General features: G+C 41.3%; 1 protein-coding gene across 1 annotated transcript in view; it reads right to left on the bottom strand.

The window, feature by feature from the left end:
- Window positions 1–24,511, bottom strand: part of MPP4 (MAGUK p55 scaffold protein 4) — a 43,974-nt gene that overhangs the window by 18,370 nt on the left and 1,093 nt on the right. Inside the window, exons 2-12 of the mRNA XM_045559726.1 lie at window positions 20,768–20,880; window positions 19,795–19,916; window positions 17,691–17,768; window positions 15,116–15,196; window positions 13,782–13,913; window positions 11,716–11,797; window positions 10,455–10,540; window positions 8,827–8,898; window positions 8,159–8,355; window positions 2,926–2,990; window positions 553–570 (exon numbers count right to left, since the gene is read on the bottom strand). Coding sequence (XP_045415682.1) covers window positions 553–570; window positions 2,926–2,990; window positions 8,159–8,355; window positions 8,827–8,898; window positions 10,455–10,540; window positions 11,716–11,797; window positions 13,782–13,913; window positions 15,116–15,196; window positions 17,691–17,768; window positions 19,795–19,916; window positions 20,768–20,846 — 1,012 coding nt within the window. The 5' untranslated portion in view covers window positions 20,847–20,880. The remainder of the gene's footprint in view (window positions 1–552; window positions 571–2,925; window positions 2,991–8,158; window positions 8,356–8,826; window positions 8,899–10,454; window positions 10,541–11,715; window positions 11,798–13,781; window positions 13,914–15,115; window positions 15,197–17,690; window positions 17,769–19,794; window positions 19,917–20,767; window positions 20,881–24,511) is intronic.

The raw sequence follows: 24,511 nt of genomic DNA, 5'->3' as shown, positions 1-24,511 counted from the left end.
TATATTTGACATCGCGAGTCATCCAGATGGTTGGGCATGGAAAAGGGTAGAATGATAACTGAAGGTCCCATTTCTCCCCTGAGGCAGGAGCCCTTCAGACAGATGGGGGCTTGAATCCAGATTGCACCATTTGCAACTTCTGACAACTGTTCTTACCTTCTCTGAACCTCAATCTTTTCATCCATAAAATGGAAACAATAGTAATTTCCCTATAGTGTTATTTTTATGCAACGTGTTTAAGGCAGTTGAAACAAAACATTTGATCAGTTTTACAACTTTTATTGAGTTCTTACCATGTGCTGTGTTAAACTCTGGAGTTACGTATAAATATTACTTCTTTTTCTTTATTCCTCTCAGTGTTAGAATAATTACACTTTGCATGCATTCTTTTGAATGACATCTTTTTATAAATCAGGGTATTAATGACTAGCACACTACTAGGTACATAGGAAGAGCTTAAAAAATAGCTGAACTGAATGGAAGTTTTAAAAGCACAGGAAATTTCTAGGAGATTTTAGAAATAAGAGATGTTTTCTAAATACTATTTCTTACCTTCTTCCATAGAAATTGCTGGGTATAGGCAAATAGTTGAAGCAGGAAAAAAAGAACATGACAGTCTATGCTATAGTTTCTCAGGTTAACTTACAATAAGAAAAGAAAAGTGCCAAAATTATTATAATTAACGTTCTGGGTTTATTCTCTAGAAATTCAGTGAAGATTTAGTAACAAAATGATAAATGAATGCCCTATAGAAACTAATACATGTGTGAGCCTTGCTGGGAATGGAGATCTATTTGCTTTTAGTAGATCCCATTCACCTCCATCCCAACAAGCTCTAAAAGGGTTGCATTCTACTGATTTCTGAATTAATGTGCTTAGTTCAGCATATTTTAGGAACTCAAATCTTGAATGGAAGGAAGGAAATAAGGAGAGAAAAAGAATGAAAGGAAGGGAAGGAAAGAAAGAAAGAGGGATAACAACTTAACTAAGTGCATCTTCAGTGAACAACTTTTTAATAACCATCTGCAAACTAACATAAGCCTTGAATTTTTTAATAACTCTTGATTAATAAAATTGCCTCTACCTCTGAACTCAGTAGCCTGCCCCTGAGATTATTTTTTCCTATGGTAAGATTAAAGCAGAGCAGAAAATGACAAAATGATATTTATTGCAGCAGCATCTACATCATCATCTATAACTGTTGTTAAAGAAATGATTTAGTAGTTTAGAAAATGATCATGCTCCATCCGAAATATTCCCTGTGATATGTGACCCTTTAAGTCAGTGGTTGCAACCCTGAGGCTTCTGGACTTAGAGATTTGTGAGGATAATAATAGGGTGATGCAAACTACTTTCAGTGTGTACTTTCCAAAAAGTCTAACATGAATCATATTTAGATTGCATAAGCAAATTAAATGTCAACCAGGGTCATACTACAGATGGTTATCAAATGTTGATTAGAAGCTCTAGTTAGCATTTCCATGTGCCTTTGATAAATGAAATAGGAAAATAAAGCATTCTTTCAATCCAGTTTGGTACAAAAAAAAAAGGCTTTTTCAAAACATGAGAGAAATAACTAAAATATCACTAGGAAGATTATGTCATGAAAAACCTTCCTGATAAAATAAGTTTTAAAAAAGTAGTATTGCAGCTATTACTGTAACCTTGTAAAATATGTATTCGTAACTGAAAGGTAATATGAAAATATTGTCAGTGAGAAAGAATACGAGTGTTTTCTTCTTTCAAAAATGTCTTTATAGGCAAAAGGACAAGCAAGAAAAAAAATGAAAAATGTCTTTATAAGCTGGGCACGGTGGCTCACACCTATATAGTCCTAGCACTCTGGGAGGCCGAGGCAGGAGGATCGCTTGAGCTCAGGAGTTCAAGATCAGCCTGAGCAAGAGCAAGACCCCATCTCTACTAAAAATAGAAAAATTAGCTGGGCGTGGTGGCAAGTGCCTGTAGTCCCAGCTACTCGGGAGGCTGAGGCAGGAGGATGGCTTGAGCCCAGGAGTTTGAGGTTGCTGTGAGCTACGATGACATCACTGCACTGTAGCCTGAGCGACAGAACAAGATTCTATCTCAAAAAATAAAAAAAAGTCGTTATAGTTGTCATATCTTTTCAATAGGGAAATAAAAAGAAAAATAATTTTTAGCTTAAAGAAGCAAGAAATAATAAAGTGCATGATGGCTTGCCACGGCAAATCTGTAAAGCTGGCGCTGTCGTCTACCTTAGTGCCCTTCCACTGTGCCCCCTCCCTCCTCCTGGTGCCCCATCCCCTTCCTTAACTCCTTTCCAGGGGCCACCTGAGGGCCATTTTGGAAGGGCCTTACTCAACAGTTTCCAGCTGGGCTCTGCCAAGCTACAGCACCCTTTACTGAGGCAATAAGTAGTTCATAAGCATTTACCACCACGGAGCCCTTTATTAACCACCACCCCCACACTGCTATTTAAATAATATTGTCTAGCAATCGAACTGCACTAATTCAGTAATAATTCAGTCCCATATTTATTCATCAAAGGCACACACACTGTCAATCAGTGCTTCTGAACAGTGTGAAAATTAAGCCCCTAAGTTGATGGAACCCAAATGCAGGTTTGCGTGGCTATGAGGCCTTGCTTGCCAATCTATGCATAGTGCACACATGAGCTGCAGAGATCTTGGAGGACTTCAAGTTGGGGAGGGATGACTTAAGGTGTTACCAACACAAGAACATTTGCATCTTCACAAACTGAAAACTTTTCTAAATCCAAAGGAATGAATGTCTATGGTAGGACTTCAAATGGCTGGCTGCCAGGGAAATTACTGGGGGGCAGAAGGGACATTTAGAGACCCTCTCTTGGGCTGGAAGCCAGCCCTGGGAGAGAGGGAGCAGGCTTCCCCAGACAGACACATGTTGGATTTGAGGTAGCCACATACTCACACATGGTTGATCTGAGGCAGATGTGAGGCTGGTACGGCTTCGACCACCAGAATTCCCGTTGTTTCCTATGCAAAAAAGAAATACACTGTGAGAAAAAACCAAAACCAACCGAGGTTAACCCAAGTGAGAAAGACCCAGGACAACTACAAACAGCATGTTTTCTAGAATCCTGCTGCCTTCACCCAAGCGAAAAGGGTGATTTCTGCTCCAAACACATTGCCGAACACATTCCCCAAACATACTGTCTTTCTCATCACTTTTCCTGCCTCACAGGCTCTTTCCAGAGTAACACAGACTTAGAGTGACATTCTGGCCTGTGACCACAGGTTCACATGCATGGAACTTCAGTAAATGACCTATGGTAACTTGCCTCTCGGTCATGGTAGCCTGTCTTCGTGGTCTCATTGGAATCCTAGTAGCATGTTCAGTTTCCCTCTCAGACTGAGTCTTTGCGGTTCCTTTAGATGACTCTGCTCCTTCTGCGTTCTCTCTAGCACCACCCCTGGGCTCCAGGACAAGGCCTCACCTTTCTTGGCACCTGAAACCTCTGTTGACTTGTTCCTCTTTCTCTGGGTCTCCTCCCAGCAATTCCTTTGAGCCGGTCTCCCTTTCCTCATCTACCTCAAAGCAACTTTCTAAGCAAAATTGCTCTTCTTTCTCTCTTATTCGACACTATGAAGTTTAGAGCAAGAGAAGATCTTCAAGATCCTCTGTTCCTTGCCATTCAAATTGTGGTTCCCAGAACTGCAGCATCAGTTTCGCCTGGGAGTTTGTTAGAAATGCAGAATCCCAGTCCTCACCCCAAACCTTCCAAATTAGATAGAATCTCTGTTTTAATAAGATCCCAGGTAAGTCAAACGCACATTAAAGTTTGAAAAGCACTAATCTAGTTGAGCTTCTCTCAAACTTTGGAGGATATCTGAGGTGTGTGTTAAAATGCAGATAGATAGATCTGGGCACCCCAGGTCTTTGGCCTCTGATTCTCTAGAGATAAGGCCAGGGCATCGGCATTTTTAAACCAAGTTCCCCCTGTGATTCTAATTCATACTAGAGTTTAAGAAGGACCAAGTTAGTCCACTTTCCTTACTTTAGAAATGAGGAAACAGATCCAGGGAAGTCAAGCAGTGTGGGGAGGTTGAACAGTTAGTGGCAAGGAGCATTCTATGATATAATCTAGAAAGTGATGGACTGGGATTAAAAGACCTGGGTTCCAGTCTTGCTTCCCTTCCTTGAGATCTTAGACAAATCTCTGAACATCTGAAACTTAGTTTCCCATTTATGAAATGGGGCTCAGTGCATGTTGAAGGCATTTTGACAACTATGATATGTAAAACCTTGCTATAAATTCTTAATTAGCATAGACAGGCAAGGCATTCTGATTCATTAATTATTTGAAGAGATAATACATGCACATAGTAAAAATTTTAACAATATAAATAAGTAAGCCTTCTTCCCTCCCATCTGCCCAGTTTCTTGTGTATTCTTCCAGAAATATCCACTGCATAATTAAAGTATTTTAACTCATAGTACATGCAGGCTAGGAGCCCAGGTTCTCGATTCCTAGTTAGGTGATGGCCCACTAAGTATCTGTTTCCTGCTTTGTAGCCTTCTGTACTTTTGCTGGCCGCTCCCTGGTTAGTTCACCCTGTAATCTGATCTCTCTCTCTCTCTCTCTCAATCACCTCCCTCCTCAGGCTTCACCCATGCCTTTCTCCTCTGGGAGCCCCTGGTTTCTCATTCTTACAAAAGGATGTCCTATATGTCTTCATCCAACTCCCAAGTCATGTCCACTTGCCAAAAATATTTGCTGCTTTAGTACAAACCATCAACCTCTGACTACTCAAATTTATGTCAAGTGATTCCACACTCCTTTAGAAGGGTATTACTCTCCATTAATATGCCCTTTTGGGAGAGGCCTTCCTCTCCATTCTTTCACAATCTTCTAAAATCAGATATGATTTTCTACCTGTAGAAAATTAAAAAACAAAAACCAAGCTATTTGCATCGAAAATATCTGTCACTCTTCTTATAAAGAGCACAAAAATGTTTTACATGCTCGTCCACTATTCCTTAGCACAATGCTGCTCCTCACACCACTTTCCATGAGGACCTGAGGCACTTAGATAAGCTGCAGGTTCCTGGGCTATGTTCATGATCTACTGAATCAGAGTCTCTGGGAATAGGGCCCAGGAATCTTTTTAACAAGATTCCCCATTAATTTTTATTCATAGTGAACTTTACATGGGAAGAGAGAAAAATTATTTGCAGACAGCATGAACCTCATTTATTGAGGCTCTGAGAGATTAAGTGACTTCTCAAAAGCCACATCAGCCTATTTTCTGGGCAGACCTCTTGCAAAGATGTGGCAATGGATTTGGTTTCAAAATTCTCTTCCAGTCCTCCTGGGGCCCTCCTGGTTTTCTGACTGGGAATCAGGGGAACTTGAGGTACCTTCTCTCATTCTGTGCCTGCTAAGACATTTGTGTAGATTCTGCTATTGACATAGTACTCCTAAATAAAATGGTTTAAAGTTCTTATTTTCGTATTATATCTTCATGTGGCAATTACTAAAAGCAACATTACAACTTCCTATTGTCCTTTATTTGTACGCTAGCCCAATAAACCCACAATTTCTGTGTGTTCCTTGCAAGACCCCGACCTGAGCCTCCTCACCACTTTCTGCCCTGAAACCATGAGGACTAATCTCATTAGGCCTTTATTTATCCCTGTTCATGTCCTTCAGCTCCCACGCTCAGGTCATCCTTATCCCTGAACTGTAATCCCTGTAAGGCCCGGCCACCTCTCCCCGAACCCTTCCACACACCTCTGGAGCTCACAGCAAATCTTCAGCAAACTCTCAGGCCTCAGCCTCTTCTTTGAGTCCTCCACCTTCTTGCTCTCACTGAAACCCGGCCCTCCCTGGGGTCACTGCTTCCCCTGCAGCTTTCAAGAGGTGGCTGTTTCCTCTCCCACTCCCAGGGGTGTGCTGTGGGCCAGCTCTGGGGGAAGAGAGCCCTGACTCATGGTCGTGCTGATTTCTGTAGTGTCAGTACTCTCACTGCGGCTGATTTAAGGTACCACTCTGACTTCTCTGAATGTGGACGTGAGAAGATGCCACAGTGGCTTGTGTCAGAGGGTGGCAGCACACCACTGCACATGCCCTCGTTCCACTGCCCCTGGAGGTGGGGTGCTTGTCCTTGCTTCTCGCTGCCACTTCCAGATCATTCTCCCTCTTCCCTAGGAGCCTCCCCCTTTGAATGTTATCCCCCCACTCTTCTGGTAGCCATCACCAGATCACCCCTGCTCGCTCCCAAGCTCTCAGCACTACCTGATTATAATTCTCGATGATTTCAGCAAGCATGTAGATGCCCCTTCTAATAGCCTGGCCTCTCAGGTTCTTGATCTCCTTTGTTCTAGTGACCTTTCCCTCATCCTACCTCAGCCACAGCCTCCCACTGTCACACTCAAGACCTTTTCAGTACCAATGACTGCAATCTCTCCTTAATTTCAATTTCTAGCATCCCTTTCTCCACCGACACCTCTCTTTCTCCCAACCCCCAAAGAACCTATCATCCATTTATCCTACCTCCTTCTCACTGATCCTCACCTGCTTCATTTCTTCATCTCCCTCCTTAACAGCTTAACTGCCATAATCACTTCCTTGGCCCTCAGTGGTTTGTTGTTAACTCCAAGCCTCTGTCTAATCTGGACATGCTCCCCAGAGCCACTTCACGTTTATGACCTTTAACTTAAGTAGGCCCTTAATGTTGATCATACTATATTTACCTATTTGCTCTCCACCCTCGTGGAAATTGTTCAAGACTTCTCCTCTCTCCTTCCCAACACCTCCTTACCCACCCTACTCTCAGCTTATGACATTGCTTCTCATTTCACTAAGAAAGAGCAGTTGGAAGAGAATGTCCATAGGGTTGTACCATATCCTCCACCCTCAACGGTGCCTATATGCTCTGCCTGCCCTCCTGGTACTCTTCCTAGGGATGAACTGCTTATGATTCTGTATCAGGCCAACCCCTCTATCTCCTTCCACCTGCTCATGGGCATCGACAACAGCAATTCTCTTCTTTCTCCCATATCATAAAAATTTTCCCTCTCACTGTATTATCCCACTAGCATTATTTACCTCATCTAAAAATTTCTCTCATACTGTTCCACTTTTTCCTCTAGCTACTTCTCTATTGCTCTGCTCTGCTTTGTACCAAAATTTCTCAAAGAGTTTACCATGCTCATTGTCATCAATTTCTTCAAATCCTACTCTAATAAGGATTTTGGCCTCACTCCTCCACTGAGATTGCTTTTATCAAGATCACCAGTGACTTTCATATCACTAAATCTAATGGTCAGTTCTTGGTCCTCTCAGTAGAAGCTGATGTAGTTCATGAGGATACCAACTAGCTTTGATTTTCATCCTGCCTCACTGGTCATTCCTTCTCAATCTCTTTTGCTAGTTCTGTTTCTTCTTGATCTCTTAACGTTGGTTGAGGCTTGGACTGCTTCTCCTATCTTCACTCACTCTCTTGGTTATCTCAGTAGCCTAAGGCAAGGGTGGTGGGTTGAGATTCAGTAAGTGAGATCTCAACTAGGCCTTGAAAGAGTAATGCTTTTTTGTCTTAGTCTGTTTGGGCTGCTATAACAAAATAGCCCGAGTTTTGTTCATAGTTTATAAACAACAGAAATGTATTGCTCACATTCTGGAGGCTGAGAAGTCTCAGATCAAGGTGCTGGCAGATTCAGTGTCTTGTGAGGGCCCACTCTCTGCCTCACCTGCCTCAGATGGTGACTTCTCGCTGTGTCCTCACATGGCAGAGGGGGCAAACACACTCCCTAGGGCCTCTTTCATAGGGCACCAATCCCATTCATGAGGACGGAGCCCTCCTAAAGGCCCCACCTCTGAATACTATTGCACTGAGAATTAGGTTTCAACATATGGATTTGGGGAGAGATATATTCAGACCATAGCACTTTTTAAGTTTGATTTAGTTTTCCAAACACTTTTCTCTCTTTTCTAGCTGATATGATTATTCTGGTCCCCTTGGTATTTAAGATGCTTAGGCTCTATCAACAATTTGACATGAGGACTTATAAATCAGTTCGTGTGTGTTTGTCCATTTGCTCCTCTCCTTTATCTCATCTTAATTGCAGTAACAGAAGCCTGAAAAAACATTTTATTTCCTGATGGCCCAGTCCTGAGTCCAAGAGCAATGACTTTTCTTACCTTTTTAGAAGATGTTTAGAAGGGATTAACCCAGCACAGGTTGCAAGATCTGAGATTTTCCGGGCCTGCCACCAGAGGGCATCATTCTGGTCCACAATCTGGAGGATGTCCCCCTTCTGGAAAGGCAATCCAGCGTCCATGCAGGGGATGGCTGGATCCTCCTGGGGCCAGTACTCAGTCATGGCACGAACGTACACCTGACGGCAGGTGCATAATGGTGCCATCAGAAGGTGCACAATGGTACCATCAGGAGAACCGTAGCCATGGGCCATCACTACTTAAAACCATTTCTCCCACTCCTCCATCTACTGCTCCTGTCTTTCCTCTCCACCCTCACCAAAAAAGAGAACTTTCCTCCTGAACTGAATCTAAGCATTGTGGGAAAAAGTATCTTTGGGAATAGAATCTCTCAGCTTGGAGAAGTTTTTGCTCATATTGTCACCATTTTTGATGTTGTTTCTTGACTTCTTAGTACCCCACCTCCTTTTACCATATTCATTTACTCATTTTGCCTTTCAGGTCATCAGTGTAGAAAAATACCCAACACGGTATTGAACACACATCCAACACAGTGCAGAGGGTAGTAATGTTATCCCACACAATAGGTCACTGCTATTATTATATGGGGATTTAATCTATGCGAGATCAAAGGCTCAGTAAATTCTTACCATCTTCTGGCTATTCACAGGAGGGTCAGAAACTGGAACCACCTTGAACATGATTGTGTCACGAGACATGGCCTAGGAAATGACAAAGGGACATGAATGGCACATCACGGAGCTAGCAGGGCTACTGGGGCTTGACAGATGGGGTTACAACTGAACGTGACCAGGTCTAATGGTGGCGTTCCCCACAGAGACTTTCATAAGGGTTCAACAGGTACCTGTCACCATCCAGAAATGGAAATGTGGAAGCAATTTATTTCTGCTTCTGCCCTATTGTGGGGCTCTGAGGTCACTGGTCTGATAAAACCCACACTGAGGTGGCCACTTCCAGGGACCCTCCACCTCACTGCCAACAGAAATACCCACCCAGCAAGGTCTTCTTCCCACAGGCCCTGGGGAAGACATGAGCTCTCTGTCTGGCTTTCCCTCCTCATTCCTTACTCAGTAAGCATTTACTGAACATATTTCTATACCAGATACCCCAGTCTAATGGGGAAGAAGAGGGGCTCCCAAGTTTTCTGGGAGAACTGACAAGTTTCCAAACTAACAGCAGCAATGAAGAGTCCTCAAACTGATGGGGGAGACAGAGAACCTCCCAGCCTAATGGAGAGGTAAGAATCTCCCTGTTACATACACCATGATGGGCATTAATAATCTAGAGGTTAACAAGACCCTACTCTTACTCTTAGGAATTTCACAATCCCACTCAGCAACTTGACAGCTGACACCAGAAGGGCTGAGGTAGAGGCATGCATGCCTGTGACTTACAGTACCTCAAGCTTTCTTTGCAGCACCTTGTATAGAACATAGAATCTTGCAGCAGTGGCTTGCAAAATATTTAGGTGTTTGCTATATCCCTTATAGTACGTACCACTCCTCACCTCAGTCTCTAAGCCATCACCATGAAAACCTGGAGTTCCCTCGGGAGCCCAGTCTGAGACCCGCTGGTCTATATAATGTATAGTGATCAACCTCAGGCTCCACACATGGGGTGTGCATGGGCGCAGATAAGTGGGGAACATGTTGCTTTGGCTATTAGCAACTGAATTGTGATTCAAGGAATGGTCTGAGGGGTAGGAATGGGAACCTGACAGAGACTGAAGGCTTGTGTAATCAGGTTACAAAGCCCCAGCTCCAGCCACCAAGGAACAGTGGCAGAGCCACCAAGGATGTCTCCCTCTCTATATGCTGCCATCTGATGACTTCTTTCTCCTCCCAAAGCTGCTCTCGAGGAAGATGCTAAACAGATTTCAGCTATATTAGGGGAGCAAGGGTGGTGTGCTCGGGTCCAGACTCCCCTCCAAAGTCTCACTCTGCCCACCCTGGGCACAGTTTCCAATGGAGCAACCCAGGTGACAAGGGACCTGGGGACCTGGCAATCTCCCTGAGGCTGAAGGGGCAGCTCGGAAAGGGAAGTTTCCCAGCTGGGGCCAGAACTTCTGGTGGGTAGAGGAGGAAGGTCACCACACTGCATGGTGACAGACAAGGGTGGGGCAAGGAGAGAGGAAGCTGTCAAGAGAAACCAAATCCCTGTCACATTACAGTGCACGCATGTGGGCTTTACAGTCCCAGTTCAGCCTTGGCATTTCACTAAGTCATGAACAAGAAGGCAAAACAGAGAAGACTGTTACCAGAATATGGATCACTTGTTCAGGGTCCAGTCCTTCAACTGAGACTCCATTCACTTCCACTAGTCTGTCTCCAGCATATAGCAACCCTAGGCAAACAGGAACACAAACAAAGGATACAAAGAGATCGGAAAAAAAAAATAGGGGTAGCTATCCCCATAGCTATTTAACAAATTCACTTACCCAAGTATGCTCTAAAATTTTTTAATTTATTGTAAAATAATAATAAAGCAAACTGGTTATTCCAACTTACACTGCCACCAGAAATGTGTGAGCATTCCATTTTTCCACCTTTGCACCAGCACGTGGTGTTAACTGACTGTGATATTTTTATTTTTGCTAATCCGATATTATAAAATGGAACCAGAACATTGATAAGAAGATGGCAGTGAAAACAAAGATGTCAGGGTCATAAGTAAATGATAAATGAAAATAAAATGGGGGGGGAGGGAAAATGTGGAGAAACTTGGGGTTTAAGATTAAGCCTTTAGAAATATGAGGTAAAAGAGTGGAAATGTCAGACAGATGAGACAAGAAACAGGGTCATGTCATGCAACAGAAACCAAGGATGATGAAAACTGCAAGAAAGGTATCAACAGCATCGAATGTAGTAGAGAAATAGAAATATAACCAAGGAGATAGGGTCAATGGACTTAGCGACTAGGACATCCTTGGTATTAATATGTATGGTAAGAACGCTAAGGCATAAACCATGTGCCAGGTTTCAGGGGCTGTGGGAGGTGGGGACATGGGGTGGCAGGTGGAGAACCACTTGTTTCAGAAGCACAGCAGTGAAAGGATGAAAATTTGGTTAACTGGTAGAAAGAGTGAGTGAAATGCATTTTAAGATGAGGAAGAGCTATGCCTTTTTGAAAGGAGAAAGACCAAGTGGAGAGAAAAAGTTGGGAATATAGAGTCAGGCAGACCTGGACTTAAATTCTGACCCGAACTATGTTAACCCTGAGCAAGTTAGTTACTTAATCTCTTTCAGCCTCAGTTTCCTCATCTATAAGACAGCATAACGATCCTTACCATGTGAGGGTTCCATGACAATGTAAACTGAGAGAGCATTAACATGGTGCCTAGAAAGGGAGGGGGAGTAAGATTTCTCTGGAATATTTGTTCTTTGCTGCTTTAAGCAAGCAATGGAACTTATCAAAGCCCTGACCTAAGTTAGGAAAGAGGGGTTTCTCTGGAAAGAAGACTCAACAATCAAGGGTTTGCTATTTTTCTGGTGGCACTGTCCCCTGCTGCTCCAGCTTACCGCTCCTCTCCGCCAGCCCACCGTGGATGACCCTGGCCACCAGGATATCTCCCGTCATCTCGTGTCGCTTTATGGTGGCTCCCTGGAGAGAGAATACAATAAGATCCCTCTTTTACCTAACATGACCATTTTTCTAGTGGCTTCTGTCAATCAGTGTAGCTCTGGTCTTTCAGACGAGGATATTCATACAAACCAGGGAGGGAGGGACCACACAGTGCTCTGTGGCCTATCAGTCATATTATGCCATCAAAAGGAAAGGCCATTCAGCTTTGGCTTCCCAAGGTCTCAATCCAACCACATAGACATAAGAAAAAAATTAGATCCTTCTAAATATAAAGAAAGTGCCCACAATTAAAACCTAATCAGAAGGACTATCCTTAGAGAACCAGATTAATGTCTTACTTAGTTTCCCATTAATAGAGGAGAAAAACTTAGGCAAATGCATTGGAATGGCGTGAAATATATGCATATGTTAGAAAGCCAAATAATAAAATAAAATATATGCATCTTATTTCTCACAAAAACAGGTCTTATAAGTCTTGTCTTACTTTTCAGAAAAGAAAAACACTAAGCAAAAAGCTTTCCTTAGTGAAAACATTATGAAAACATTAGTGAAACCACAGGCAAAAATCTAAGTTTACACACATTATTATCTCTATATGAGGGGACTTCAAAAAGTTCATGGAAAATACATATTATGAAAAAACTATGCATGGATTTCAAAAATTTTTGCACCAAAACAAACTCATACTAACTTGTTATGACATGTCTGAATAGGATTTAGTTTGAGGCAGTAAGAAGCATAGGACATGAGTTTGGAAAGAGCCCCTATCATGGGAACATGAATTCTGTTAAAATTCAAGCAAGAACAAAATTTATGGTGAAGCTTGGGTGGAAGAATGGTGAAATTGTTCATGTTTTATGAACAGTTTGTGGAGGCAAATTCCCCAGAGAAATCAGCAGTTTAAAAATGGATAACTAAGCAGGGACTAGACAATACTGAAGATGAAGCCCACAGCGGCAGGCCATTTGTGTCAATTTTTGAGGAAAAAATTCCTCTTGTTCATGCCCTAGTTGAAGAGGACCAACAATTAACAACACAAACAACAGCCAACACCACAGACATCTCAATGGGTTCAGCTTACACAATTCTGACTGAAAAATTTAAGTTGAACAAACTTTTCACTCAATGGGTGCCAAAACCACTGTGCCCAGATCAGCTGCAGACAAAAGCAGAGATTTCAATGGAAATTTTAAACAAGTAGGGTCACGATCCTGAAGCACTTCACTAAAGAATTTTAACAGGACAGGAAACATGGCTTTACCAGTATGATCATGAAGACAAAGCACAATCAAAGCGATGCCTACCAAGGGGTGGAAGTGATCCAGTCAAAGCAAAAGTAGATCGGTCAAGAGCAAAGGTCATGGTGACGGGTTTTTTGATACTCAAGACATTTTTCTTGTTGACTTTCTGGAGGGCCAAAGAATGATAATATCTGCTTATTATGAGAGTGTTTTGAGAAAGTTGTCCAAAGCTTTAGCAGAAAAATGCCTGGGAAAGCTTCACCAGGGAGTTTATCTCCACCACAATGCTCTTGTTCTCATCAAAAAACCTCTCATCAAACAAACAAACAAAAAAAATTGTGAGAGTTTCATTGGGAATCATTAGGCATCCACCTTACAGTTCTGATTTGGCTCCTTTTGATTTTTCTTTGTTTCTTATCTTAAAAAATCTTTAAAGGGTGCCCATTCTTCCTCAGTTAATAATGTGAAAAAGATGCCATTGACATGGTTAAATTTCCAGGACTCTCAGTTCTTTAGGTATGGACTCAATGGTTGGTATCATAGCTTACAAAAGTATCTTGAACTTGATGGACTTTATAATGAGAAATAAAGTTTCTATTTTTTATTTTTATCTTTTAATTCTATTTTTCCACAAATTTTTTTAAGTCCTCTCATATCTACGACTGCAGACAAGACTACTGGCCGAGTAACTGCTAGATATAACTTAGTTCACAATTAATGCTAGTATAATTCTAAATGAAAAAATAAAATTATTTCCTTACCAGGGGCTGGTGGTTTTTCACCAAACAAACAATCCTCATTGCTTCCTCATTCTCAGGGATATTGTCCGGCAGTGGAGGGAGAAGGGGTTCAAAATCCTTCTGCGCTACGGTGTCATGAGCACTGAGCAAGGCCTGGGCACAGTGAAGGAAAAGGTGAACAAATGTCACACATGGGACATACCCATCTAGAAGACGGTGACTCAATGCTATGTCAGATACACAACAACAAACACCAACATGTACATGCCAAGCACAGTTCTAAGCATTTTATATGGATTACTTCAACCTTTACAGTAATTCTGTGAGGCAGGTACATTTATTATCCCCAATTTACAGATAAGGAAATAAGGCATAGAGAGGTTAAGCAATGCGTAATATACTTTTATTTCTGTTAAAATGTAATATTCTCGTTTCCTGGAAGCCCATGTAATCTGTGGTGCTCCTATAGAGTTTGAATTACAAAACAATTTTCATAATATTTTCTCTAATTAAGGCAGAATGAGGGGCAGTAGTCAAAACATCTTGCTGGTTTAATTTGTCAGGAACACCCAAGGACCCATGTGGAACAGAATGAGAAAAAGTAGCTCCCTGGTTTAAGGTATGACCAAAGAGCTTCTTCAAATAGCCGTCTACGTTGACTTTTCATTTTACAGCATGAGGAAGCTGTCATTCTACAGCCCTACCCAAGATTGGTAGACAGAATTTAGTTGGAACTAAGAGAAAATTCTCTAAGTAGTGTGTGCTGTTGAGGATACTTGACAACTGATAGTTATCTTGTGAAGTAAAATTTTTGACTTATAAATTTCTGTGCTCCAAATGCAGATATTCTTTTAAAGTTCTAATTTGTTGATAAATTGATCTCAAAATCTTTAAGTAGTAAGAGGTAAGTTTCTGTTCTACAATCAAACTTTCTTCATATATCCCCTCACGGGGCAATCATCATTATACTCTATTCCAAATACCTTCATATACTTTATCTAAAACTTAAAATATTCCCAGGTTGGAAAGGAAGTATGGAGGTCATTCCTCTCTAACTAGAAGCTTCCCTGTTTGTTCCCCAAGAATTTCAAACAACAATGGCTTTGTGGGGGAAACAGGACATCGTGGAAAGTTCTGGATGTCTCCTCATAAATATGGCAGGCTTGGCTCCATGATTGACAACACTGACCAAGTCACAACTGAGTCCCACATATTTAAGTACAGTCTGTTGATCACTCATGTACGGTAATAGAACATCTATTCAGAGAGCACATTTTCCATCACATTTATTTCTTCTTCCCAATTTTGTCTATGTGCCAGATGGGCATATCTTTTCTATTTTAGCAAACACTTGCCTTAAAGTGTGGAGCCTGGAGGGTTTGTCTCAGCTCCTGGATCTCAGGGGAAGTAGAGGTTTCACGTAATAGCTCCACTACCTGGTTCATGGAAAAGAATACAGTATGAAATTTTTAAGAAATCTTTTTCACCTAGTTAACCTTGCCCAGGCTGAATAACATATATCCTGACTAACATAATCTTGACCTCTAAAAAACTGTTATGGAAGACTTCTTTTTCATCTTTAAAAGTCTAGGGCGACCATCCTTCCTTATTCATTAAACTTTATTACAGCAAGTAAAATCCAAGATATGGGGTAGCTCTAAACCCCGATTCCCCAGTCCTGGAGCATGGCCTTGGAGGAAGAACTAATTAATATGTACCAAGGCACTTTCCCTCTAGTGGCTCTAAAGTAGCTGTTTGCTAATGTCAATGCTTTACAGGTTTATTAAGCTATCTGAATTTCTCTAGGTAAGTATTAATACCCGGGGAACTCAGGTACCTTAATCCTATGGGATGCTCCATTCTTTAAATAGGAAATGGGAATAATAATTTCTATTTCAGGGTGTATTATTTGATTAGCAATTTTAATGTTTATTGCAATAAAAAATTACTAACCAGAATAAATTCTGATCATACTGCTGTGGTTTAGGTAGACCTGCTTTCAGAAGACATAAGATCTCTCAAAACTTTAATCAGCCCCATGAATCTTTATTAGCTGAGCATCATCAGTCATCACATAGTCAGATGAAAACAGTTTATAAGGCTTTACCTCCATTCGCTAGAATTACAACTGAATAAAATACCCTGTGTGTGTTTTCCTATGGACAACTGAGAACAATTTGAGTTTTGATTACTGGAATTGAGGGTAGAATTTTTTCTATTTCTTTTAATATGGTAAAATGGATTGCATTTATTCATCCATCCAGCAAAGGTTTATTGGACACCTACTATGTGCTGGGCACTGTTAGGTGATGCAAAAACAGCAGTGATCAGGCAGACAAAAATCCCCACTCTCTTCCATATACAATGGGGTTTACATTCTAGTGAGGAGATACAGACAATAAATAAAATATATAAGTAAAATAAATAGTTTTGTTTGGTGGTGAGAAGAGTTAAGAAGAAAAATAAACCAGAGAAGGTGGCTAGGTGGTGATGCAAGTTTAGATAAGTGACCAGGGAATGTCTCACTGAGAAGGTGATGTCTGAGTGGAAACTGGAAGGACACGAGGAAGCAAATCATGTGGCTACATAGGTGAGAGCACTCCTGACATGGGGAGTAGAAAGTGCAAAGGGCCTGCGGCAGGAGCATGTCTGATAAATTTAAACCACCACAAAGGGCCAATATGGCTGGAGCAGAGTGAACGGGTAGAGCACTGAGTGTAAAGTCAAAGAGGCAATGGTGGCTCGATTACGGTCAGCTGAGAAAGAACTTTGTTATTTACTCTGAGATGGGAAGTTAGTAGAAGGGTCTGAGCAGAGAGGTGACATGACTTAACTTGCTTTTAAAGGATCTCTTTGGGCCGGGCGAGGTGGCTCACGCTTGTAATCCTAGCACCGTGGGAGGCCAAGGCCGGAGGATCGTTTGAGCTCAGGAGTTCGAGACCAGCCTGAGCAAAAGCAAGACCCCGTCTCTACTAGAAATAGAAAGAAATTATATGGACAACTAAAAATATATATAGAAAAAAATAGCCGGGCATGGTGGCACATGTCTGTAGTCCCAGCTACTCCGAAGGCTGAGGCAGAAGGATCACTTGAGCCCAGGAGTTTGAGGTTGCTGTGAGCTAGGCTGATGACATGGCACTCTAGCCTGGGCAACAGAGTGAGACTCTGTCTCAAAAAAAAAAAAAAAAAAAAAAGGATCTCTTTGGCTGCTATGTTGGGAATGACTACAGGAGGCTAGAGTAGAAGCAGGAGACCAGTAGGCGGCTACACTGCAATTACCTGTGTAAGAGACAATGATGGCTCACCATAGGTGGAACAGGAGTGTGAGATTCTGAATATATTTTGAAAGTAGAGCTGACGGGATTTGCCATCACATTGGGTGTGAGGTACGAGAGAAAGAGAGAATCAAAGATGACCTCACAGATTGTGGCCTGAGTACTGCAAGAACAGAGGTGCCATTCCTCAATAGAAAAGGCTGCAACAAGAGTGGGGTGGGGTGGATGGGCAGTGGGGAAGACCAGGCACTCAGTCTGGGACATGTGAATTTGATGAGCCCATTCAGCATCCAGGTGAGATGGGGAGGAGGCAGTTGGATATTTGATAATGGAATTCAGGGAAAGGGTTCAGGCTAGAGATAGAAATTTGAGAGTAGTTTCCATAACATTACCCTATTTATGTAAATTGAACCCAAGGTTTAGGAAAAACAGAGAGATGGTCACATGCTAAAAATGTGGGGATTTTTGTTTTAATTTGGGGAGATAGATGGCCAATTTTTCTTCCTTACATTAAAGCTCAATTAAAAACACTTATTAGATGCATAATCATCAATCAAAGTTTTCCATGAGATCCTTTAATTCATTCAAACTAGCACTATAGGTAAAACGGCATCACATCAGAGCTCTGCTATCCCATGGGGTGAAGTCTCCTTACCTCACAGGATAACACCTGTGCATGAGGTGTGGCGGGAACTAGCTTCTTTTCTTTAAATTCCTGGAGGCAGTCATACACCTGCAGAAGGGCACGGGCAGGAGAATTGATATTGATAACATGACTGTGAACATTTTGGATTTAAGGCTCTCATAGAGAAGAAACAGCCTGGGCAATTGTACCGACAGCTGAATAGCATGTGTGCTGGTCTTTAATAATATGTGCATCTCTAGTTGCCGAAAAGAAATGAACTTGAGTTTGGTGGCTCCAGTATTTCAAAGGGTTAATTATTGGCTGCCACTGGGAAATTGATCTTCTCCAAGCAGTTTCACTGATAAAAAGAAATGCAAATTTTACTTTTGCTAGACTGAGTGAGGGTAGGGTTTCCAGGGCTGAGACCAACAGGGATTTGTAGACGATGCACAGAGTCTTCTCAAGGGAGGGGCTCTTTGGGATCAGAGTCCTCCGCTGGGCAACTGCAGAGAGCATGAGCTGCTTAGCTCAGTGTCCTGCAAAGGTTCTGAATACAAGGCTGGGCACACTATATATGCTTCTCTGTACTCTGCTCTGCTCCCTGGGGCTGTTTGTTTCCCATTCCTCTTTTAATTCTCCAGTACAAATTCATTTATAAAAGTTCCAACTTTGCTGACCCTTAGGAATTTTTTTCTATACCATAATCTAGGGTTGGGCTGAGTACACCAAAGCCTGCCTGGTGATGCAGGGCAACTCTTAATCTTATTTTAGGAAACAGTTTCTCTTACAGAAATAAGACCCAAGGGGCCAGCTCAGCCCAGCCTTTCCACCCAGATCTGTGAAGACATAGCTTCCCTGCTCCACCTCGGCCAGCGCTCAAGTTTACCTTCAAGTGATGAAAGCTGATTGAATGATGCAGGCAGCGCAAACTACCAATAGCCTCCCAGTGGTGATGGAGGGCAATGCCCACGATGAAATTAAAACTGTCTTAGCTAATCCCAGGGGGAAAATGCCTAATAGAAATCTGATGTTTTAAAACAGGTGGTGTGAGGAGTACTTCTTTGTTCTTGCTAAAGATGCTGCCACTTTTATTTTAAAGGATATAATTATTTTTCTTTTTTTTTTTGCAGCAACTTGGATGGAATAAAGGATATAATGTTCACATGCATCTTAAGACTGACCACATTTCACATTTAAGTGAAAAAACACCTATATCTCAAAAAATAACTTCAAAAAGATCTTTCTTAATAATATTTATTCAGAACAAAATTATAGAATTAGTATTCATTATCTACTATCTCATAGATGTTATTGCAGAGTGTATAAAATTTTAGCCAAATGGAAAAAGAAGAAACTTCAGAGTAAGAAAATTTTAACGTTCCTAAATAAAACTATATATATCTCACTTTCTGATTTTAACAAACAAATAGGAATAATTTTCGAAGCACTTTTATTTGTCCAGAGCTGGCCTCAAGGACAAAGAGTTGTAGCCAGCTGATAAGGTGCTGCCGATGGCCAGGGTGGTGACTGTTTGTGATCCTAGGGGGTCTCTGTAAGAAGAGTTGAGGGGAGAAAAGAAAAGAGCTACCATATTTTTCTCCACTTAAGTTAATTCTTTCATAAGCTATGAAGTTTGTGTGGCTCTTCTCTGAGGACTGCCTTCTAAAAACTTTTTCTGAGTTGAAATTTCCTGCCAGTTGACAAGTGACGCCATTGGGTAAGCAGTTGCTATGGTCTGAATGTGTGTGTACACCCAAATTCATATGTTAAACTCCTCAAACCCAAGGTGATGCTAATAGGAGGTGGGGCCTTTGGAAGGTAATTAGGTCATAAGGGCTATGCCCTCATGAATGGAATTAGTGCCCTTATGAAAGAGACTCCAGCCAGCTAGCTAGCCCCGTCCACTATGTGAGGACACAGCAAGCAGGTACCATCTATGAACCAGAGAGGGAACCCTCACCAGACACTGAATCTGCTGGCAACTTGATCTTGAACTTCCCAGCCTCCAGAAGTGTGAGAAATAAATTTCTGTTATACATAAACTGGGCATTTTGTAAAGCAGCCTGAATGGACTAAGACAGTAGTTTTCTGCCCCCTGCAATAAGCAAAAGCTTCCAAGCAATGGAGTGCTCACCTTTAGCAGAGCCTGCAGCCACGGGGAATGGAGGAGATCATATAAGAGACATACTCCATTCACATCTCGGCTGTAGAACAGACTCAACTCTTGCAGCACAAGCCTCAGGATTTGGGAGAGGCCTAGGAAAGCAAGAGAACAGAAAGGAGGTGGCACGTGTGGGTGGAAAGGAAGGCAGCTGTAAATGTGAAAGCCAAGTCAGACAGCTGGGGCACGCCATAGGGTCTTAATGAGGAATGAAAATAACAGTGGATTTACGGCCAAAAGATCTGGCTTCAAGTCCTGTTCCATCACTTACTGTGTGAACTTCAGAAAGTCATGTAACTATCTGAAACCAGTTTCCTTGCGGCAAAATGAGAATTGCTAGCTTCCTCATAGGGTTGTTAATATCAGATGAGATAATAGATCATAAAATACAGATGTAAGATATCAGAGTAACATGATTGCTCTCCCCTCCCTCATCTTACCAGCCTGTGGATTATCCCTAAATTATCTAGTTGTTGTCTGGAACTTCTTTCTCTAGCTTAAACACAGAGCCATTTGTTTTTAACTTTTTCTAAGAATTCTTATTGAAAGTGCTACTGAAAAAACTCTAACTCCCAATAGCTTTTTAATACAAATCTCAGTATTCTCTTGATTTAAGAGACTAAACAGATTTTAGTGAATGCATTTTTTTGCAGTTTTTCATAGTATTATAGTGATATTTTGAATGTGAACAAGAAGTTCTAATTTTACATAAAACCTTGTGGGGAAGGGGAAAAAATTGTTCTGAATGCACTGTGTCAATTTCTTTCCTTCCTGTCTTGAAATTTGTTCTTGAACTTATCACTTGTAGTGCAATCAAAAGTGTACAAGTTCCTTCTAGAGTTCACAGTAAACATATTAGAATTTCTGCCTATTCATTTGCTCGCATAATTTAGAGTGATATTATAAGGCATTTCTGGTCTAAAAAAGGAACCCTGGCAATACATACCATTCTCCGGATTGGTGGCCGTAGAAAGCTTCATGTCCTTCTTGTCTGGCGGATCTGCTCCTTTGTCTGACTGTATCATTCTTCCTACCCGAGTTTCCAAAGGGAATTCAGGACTAGGAAACAGATCAATAAACAGCACATAACTCAGTTACACTGGCCACACACTTCCCAGCACACTGGAATATATTTTGAACAGCATTTATTGAGCAAGCCAGGCTCTGTGCTACATGCTGGGGAACAGTCTTCCCTGTGGTGCTTACTCTCTACATTAGCCAGCACGAGCTGTGTGAAAGAGAAAACTATAAATACTATTTCATAAAACATTTCCCCAACCCCCTCTATTTTTAACAAGTGACAAATAATGTTGTATTTATCTATCTTCCATCTCTTTGCCCAGTTGATTTTTACCCATCAGAGCTCAGAAGAATCTTCCCTGGCCTGACTCTACTCAGGTGCCCTGTTCCCTCTCATTGCACCTTCTTCATTATTATTATCTTCATTATTCTTCATTAGAAGAACTAGCTGATCACAATGAAGAACTAGCTGATCACAATTGCAAGAGTTATGGGTTACTAGTGAGGCATTCTCTGAGAATTTAGAGACAACATAAAAACAATGTTTTTTTCTAGATAATTTTCCTGCCTGAACCCCATAATCTATCTAGATTCTAGGTAGTTGTTCTTAACCCTGTCAGATTCAATACCAGTCTTTAACAACTAGTTTGAAATGCCTATTTTAATCTTTATTTTCTATATTGCTTTAGGTAGGTTTAATTTCAAGAAATAGAAACCCAAAATAACAGTGGCTTAGATTAGAAGTTCATATTTTGCTGACATGAAAGTTCAGAGGCAGAGGCAATCTAGGGCTGGTAGAGCAGCCTTGCTCTATGATGTCCTCAGGGAACAGGGTCCTTCCAGATCACTGTTCCTTCCAGCTCCCTGGGTGTGGCATGGTTCTCATCTACCTGCTCCAAGATGGTTGCTGGAGCTCCAGCCATCACTTCTACATTTCAGCCAGCAGGATGGGGGAAGGGATTAAGAAAATAAGAGCAAGGGGAACATGTCCACTGCTCTTTAAGGAAGTTTCCCAGAAGTTGTCCTACCAACACAGTGAGGAATCACCTTATGCCCTGCGTAACTTTCAAATGTCCTGCTGAACTCTCATGTCACTGAAAAAAATATGTATTAATAATGATCTGAACCTAGAACCCAACTTTTCTTTATATATAAACACAAAATATTTTTGCACAGGCTTAATACACAATGAATTTGATGGAATGCTACCACCATAATTGAGGAATAAATTTACTTTGTTTTGCTTTAAACTTTACCAAGTTGCTCACCAAGTTGGAAAATCATGTCATTAATGGTAATGCTGCTTGTGGTATTTAGGGAATCACCATAACACACCACTATCAGGCTGTACCTGCATTCAGAGCTGCTACATCCCTGGTAGGTGTTTATATAGGTTCACATATATATTAGTTCACTATATCTTTTGGTGTAGTGATGTTCCATGTTTACATATTGAATTATATTATACAATGTTGTACTATCAACTTCATTTCTTTAATTTGTCCTTTTTGTTATTACTAGAGCATTATATGGATTTTAAAAAATATATATATAGTTAAGTGTTTTAGTTTGGGTTCCTCCAGGATCAGACGCAGAGCAAGGACTCTAGGGCAAGTAGTATATTTGGAAAGTGATCCCAGGAAATACCAGTAGGGGAGCAGGGCGTGGAGGCAGGGAAGGGGAAAAAGCCAGTAGTAATAGGTGTGTTATCAAGTAACCACTATGTGCAACTGGAGCTTAATTCCATGGGGGAACGAGGGACAAGGGAGTGGGGGTATTTATGCACCAATGTTGCCAAGAAAGCATTACTCCTGGCTCTTCCAGCCTACTACATTTATACTCTTAGGAAGCAAGTGCAGGTGCTGGCAGTTGGAAGTGGGCCCAGAGTGCACCAAAACAGGACCAAGGAGATACGGGTAGGGCACCAACAACATTTGTTATAGTAGGACAATAAAGAATAAATTACAATTCTTTTTAAAAAAAAAGAAATATTTCAAATTAGTTGTTAAAGACTGGGCTATTGAATCTGATAGGGTTGAAAACCACAGCCTAGAATCTAGACAGATTATGGGGTTGAGCCGGGAAGGCTTTTTAAAAGAAAAAAAATCATTATTATATAGTCTCTAAATTCTAACACAGTAAGAAGAGCAACACAGAAAGCTGCCAGAATTTTAGACAACTTTCCCATACACCTAGTTGTCCAGTCACACTGAAGAAATTTGCTAGATTCTACCAAAACTGGACATCATTATGGTTTTCTTTTGCCTTGCCTCACCACTACCTGCCCTGCCTGGCCCCAGGGAGTCAGGTTGAACCATCCCTTTTCCTGTGTTCTGCTTTTTGAGCCTCTGTTGAATCATTTAGGACAACAGTTGTATATGTAACTCATCTCCCTCCCTAGAGGGAGGGAACTGAAAAGGGAGAGGGAGTGCCAGACAGACAGAAGCCAGAGCAGAGAAAGCTGACACTCTGGGTGACTCTTAAAATCTGATACCCTTGGGCATGTCACAAACCACATGTCCTTGGGGAAGCAGAGCAGATTAAACAAGCTGTTGTTTGCACATCATAAGGTGGACAGATTTCTTCCATATTTAATGCCCAAATAGTGGTGTGCTGAACGAGGCCTTCCCATTCAGCAGATGGGGGCACTAGAAACTGTGGGTTTCTGAGATGAACTTACTGTGAGGGAGCTTTACAGATAGACTGTGCTTCATAGACAGGCAGTGGTTTCTACAGTGAATTTAATTATTAAAATAACTTCTAATAAATCTACAGCCAACTTCAGGGCTAACTGGATAACTAACTCATATATTGAAAAAGGCTCATTTTGACCCAAATTTTCTCAGCCATACAGGCAAAAACAGTAAATTTCATCTCCACAACTTAGGTAGGTGAATTTTAAAAGTTGTGCTTGCCTCCTCATCTTCAGGTTTCTGTGACAAATTTACTATGGAGTGGTTACTCTGACTTTAATGCCCTTTCCTATCAAACTTTAAAATAGGGGGGCTGAAGGGGAGCTTAGAGATGATCAAGTGAAACACTATCATTTTATAGATAAGGAATGTGATATTCAAAGAGGTATTCAATAGCGTTATCAAGTAGTAAAATCAAAAGTTTTCCTTTTTTGTTTCCTTAGTTCTGAAAAATGCTAGTGCCTGGCAAAAGACTGTGACATCTTTGCTTTGCCTTCTTTTTCATGACTTCTGTAGCAACCTTTTCAGTTAAGACTTACCTATTTCTACTATCCTGAGAATGAGAATTCTTGATTGAGACTACAAGTAAATACCCAATGCCATGCAATTCTTGACTGATTAAATAACACAGAAAGTATGGCCAGTTTTCATCATTGACTTAGAAACTGCATTACTGACTCCTAAGGAATTTGTCATATTACTTTAAAAATCAGTATGTCCACTAGCTTCTTAAAATGTACTGATTAATATTAAAAGCCAAAACCCCCTACCCCTATTATGCTTTTCAAAATAATGCTTTTTACTAAACAAACTCTGAAGAAGCACTTGAAAACTTAATGATGAAAAATGGTCCATATAAAAAGGCTGGCTTCCTCCGGGTCAAATTGCTGTTGATTAGGACTAGGACAAATGCCCAATTTTAGTCAATCTTCATGACAACTCATTATTCCATACTGAAGAAATGGCTTCTCAAAGCA

Source organism: Lemur catta, chromosome 8 (genome assembly GCF_020740605.2).
Source record: "Lemur catta isolate mLemCat1 chromosome 8, mLemCat1.pri, whole genome shotgun sequence".
Classification (NCBI taxonomy): domain Eukaryota; kingdom Metazoa; phylum Chordata; class Mammalia; order Primates; family Lemuridae; genus Lemur; species Lemur catta.
Note: the sequence above shows the minus strand (reverse complement) of the source record. Positions and strands in the feature narration are given on the sequence as shown.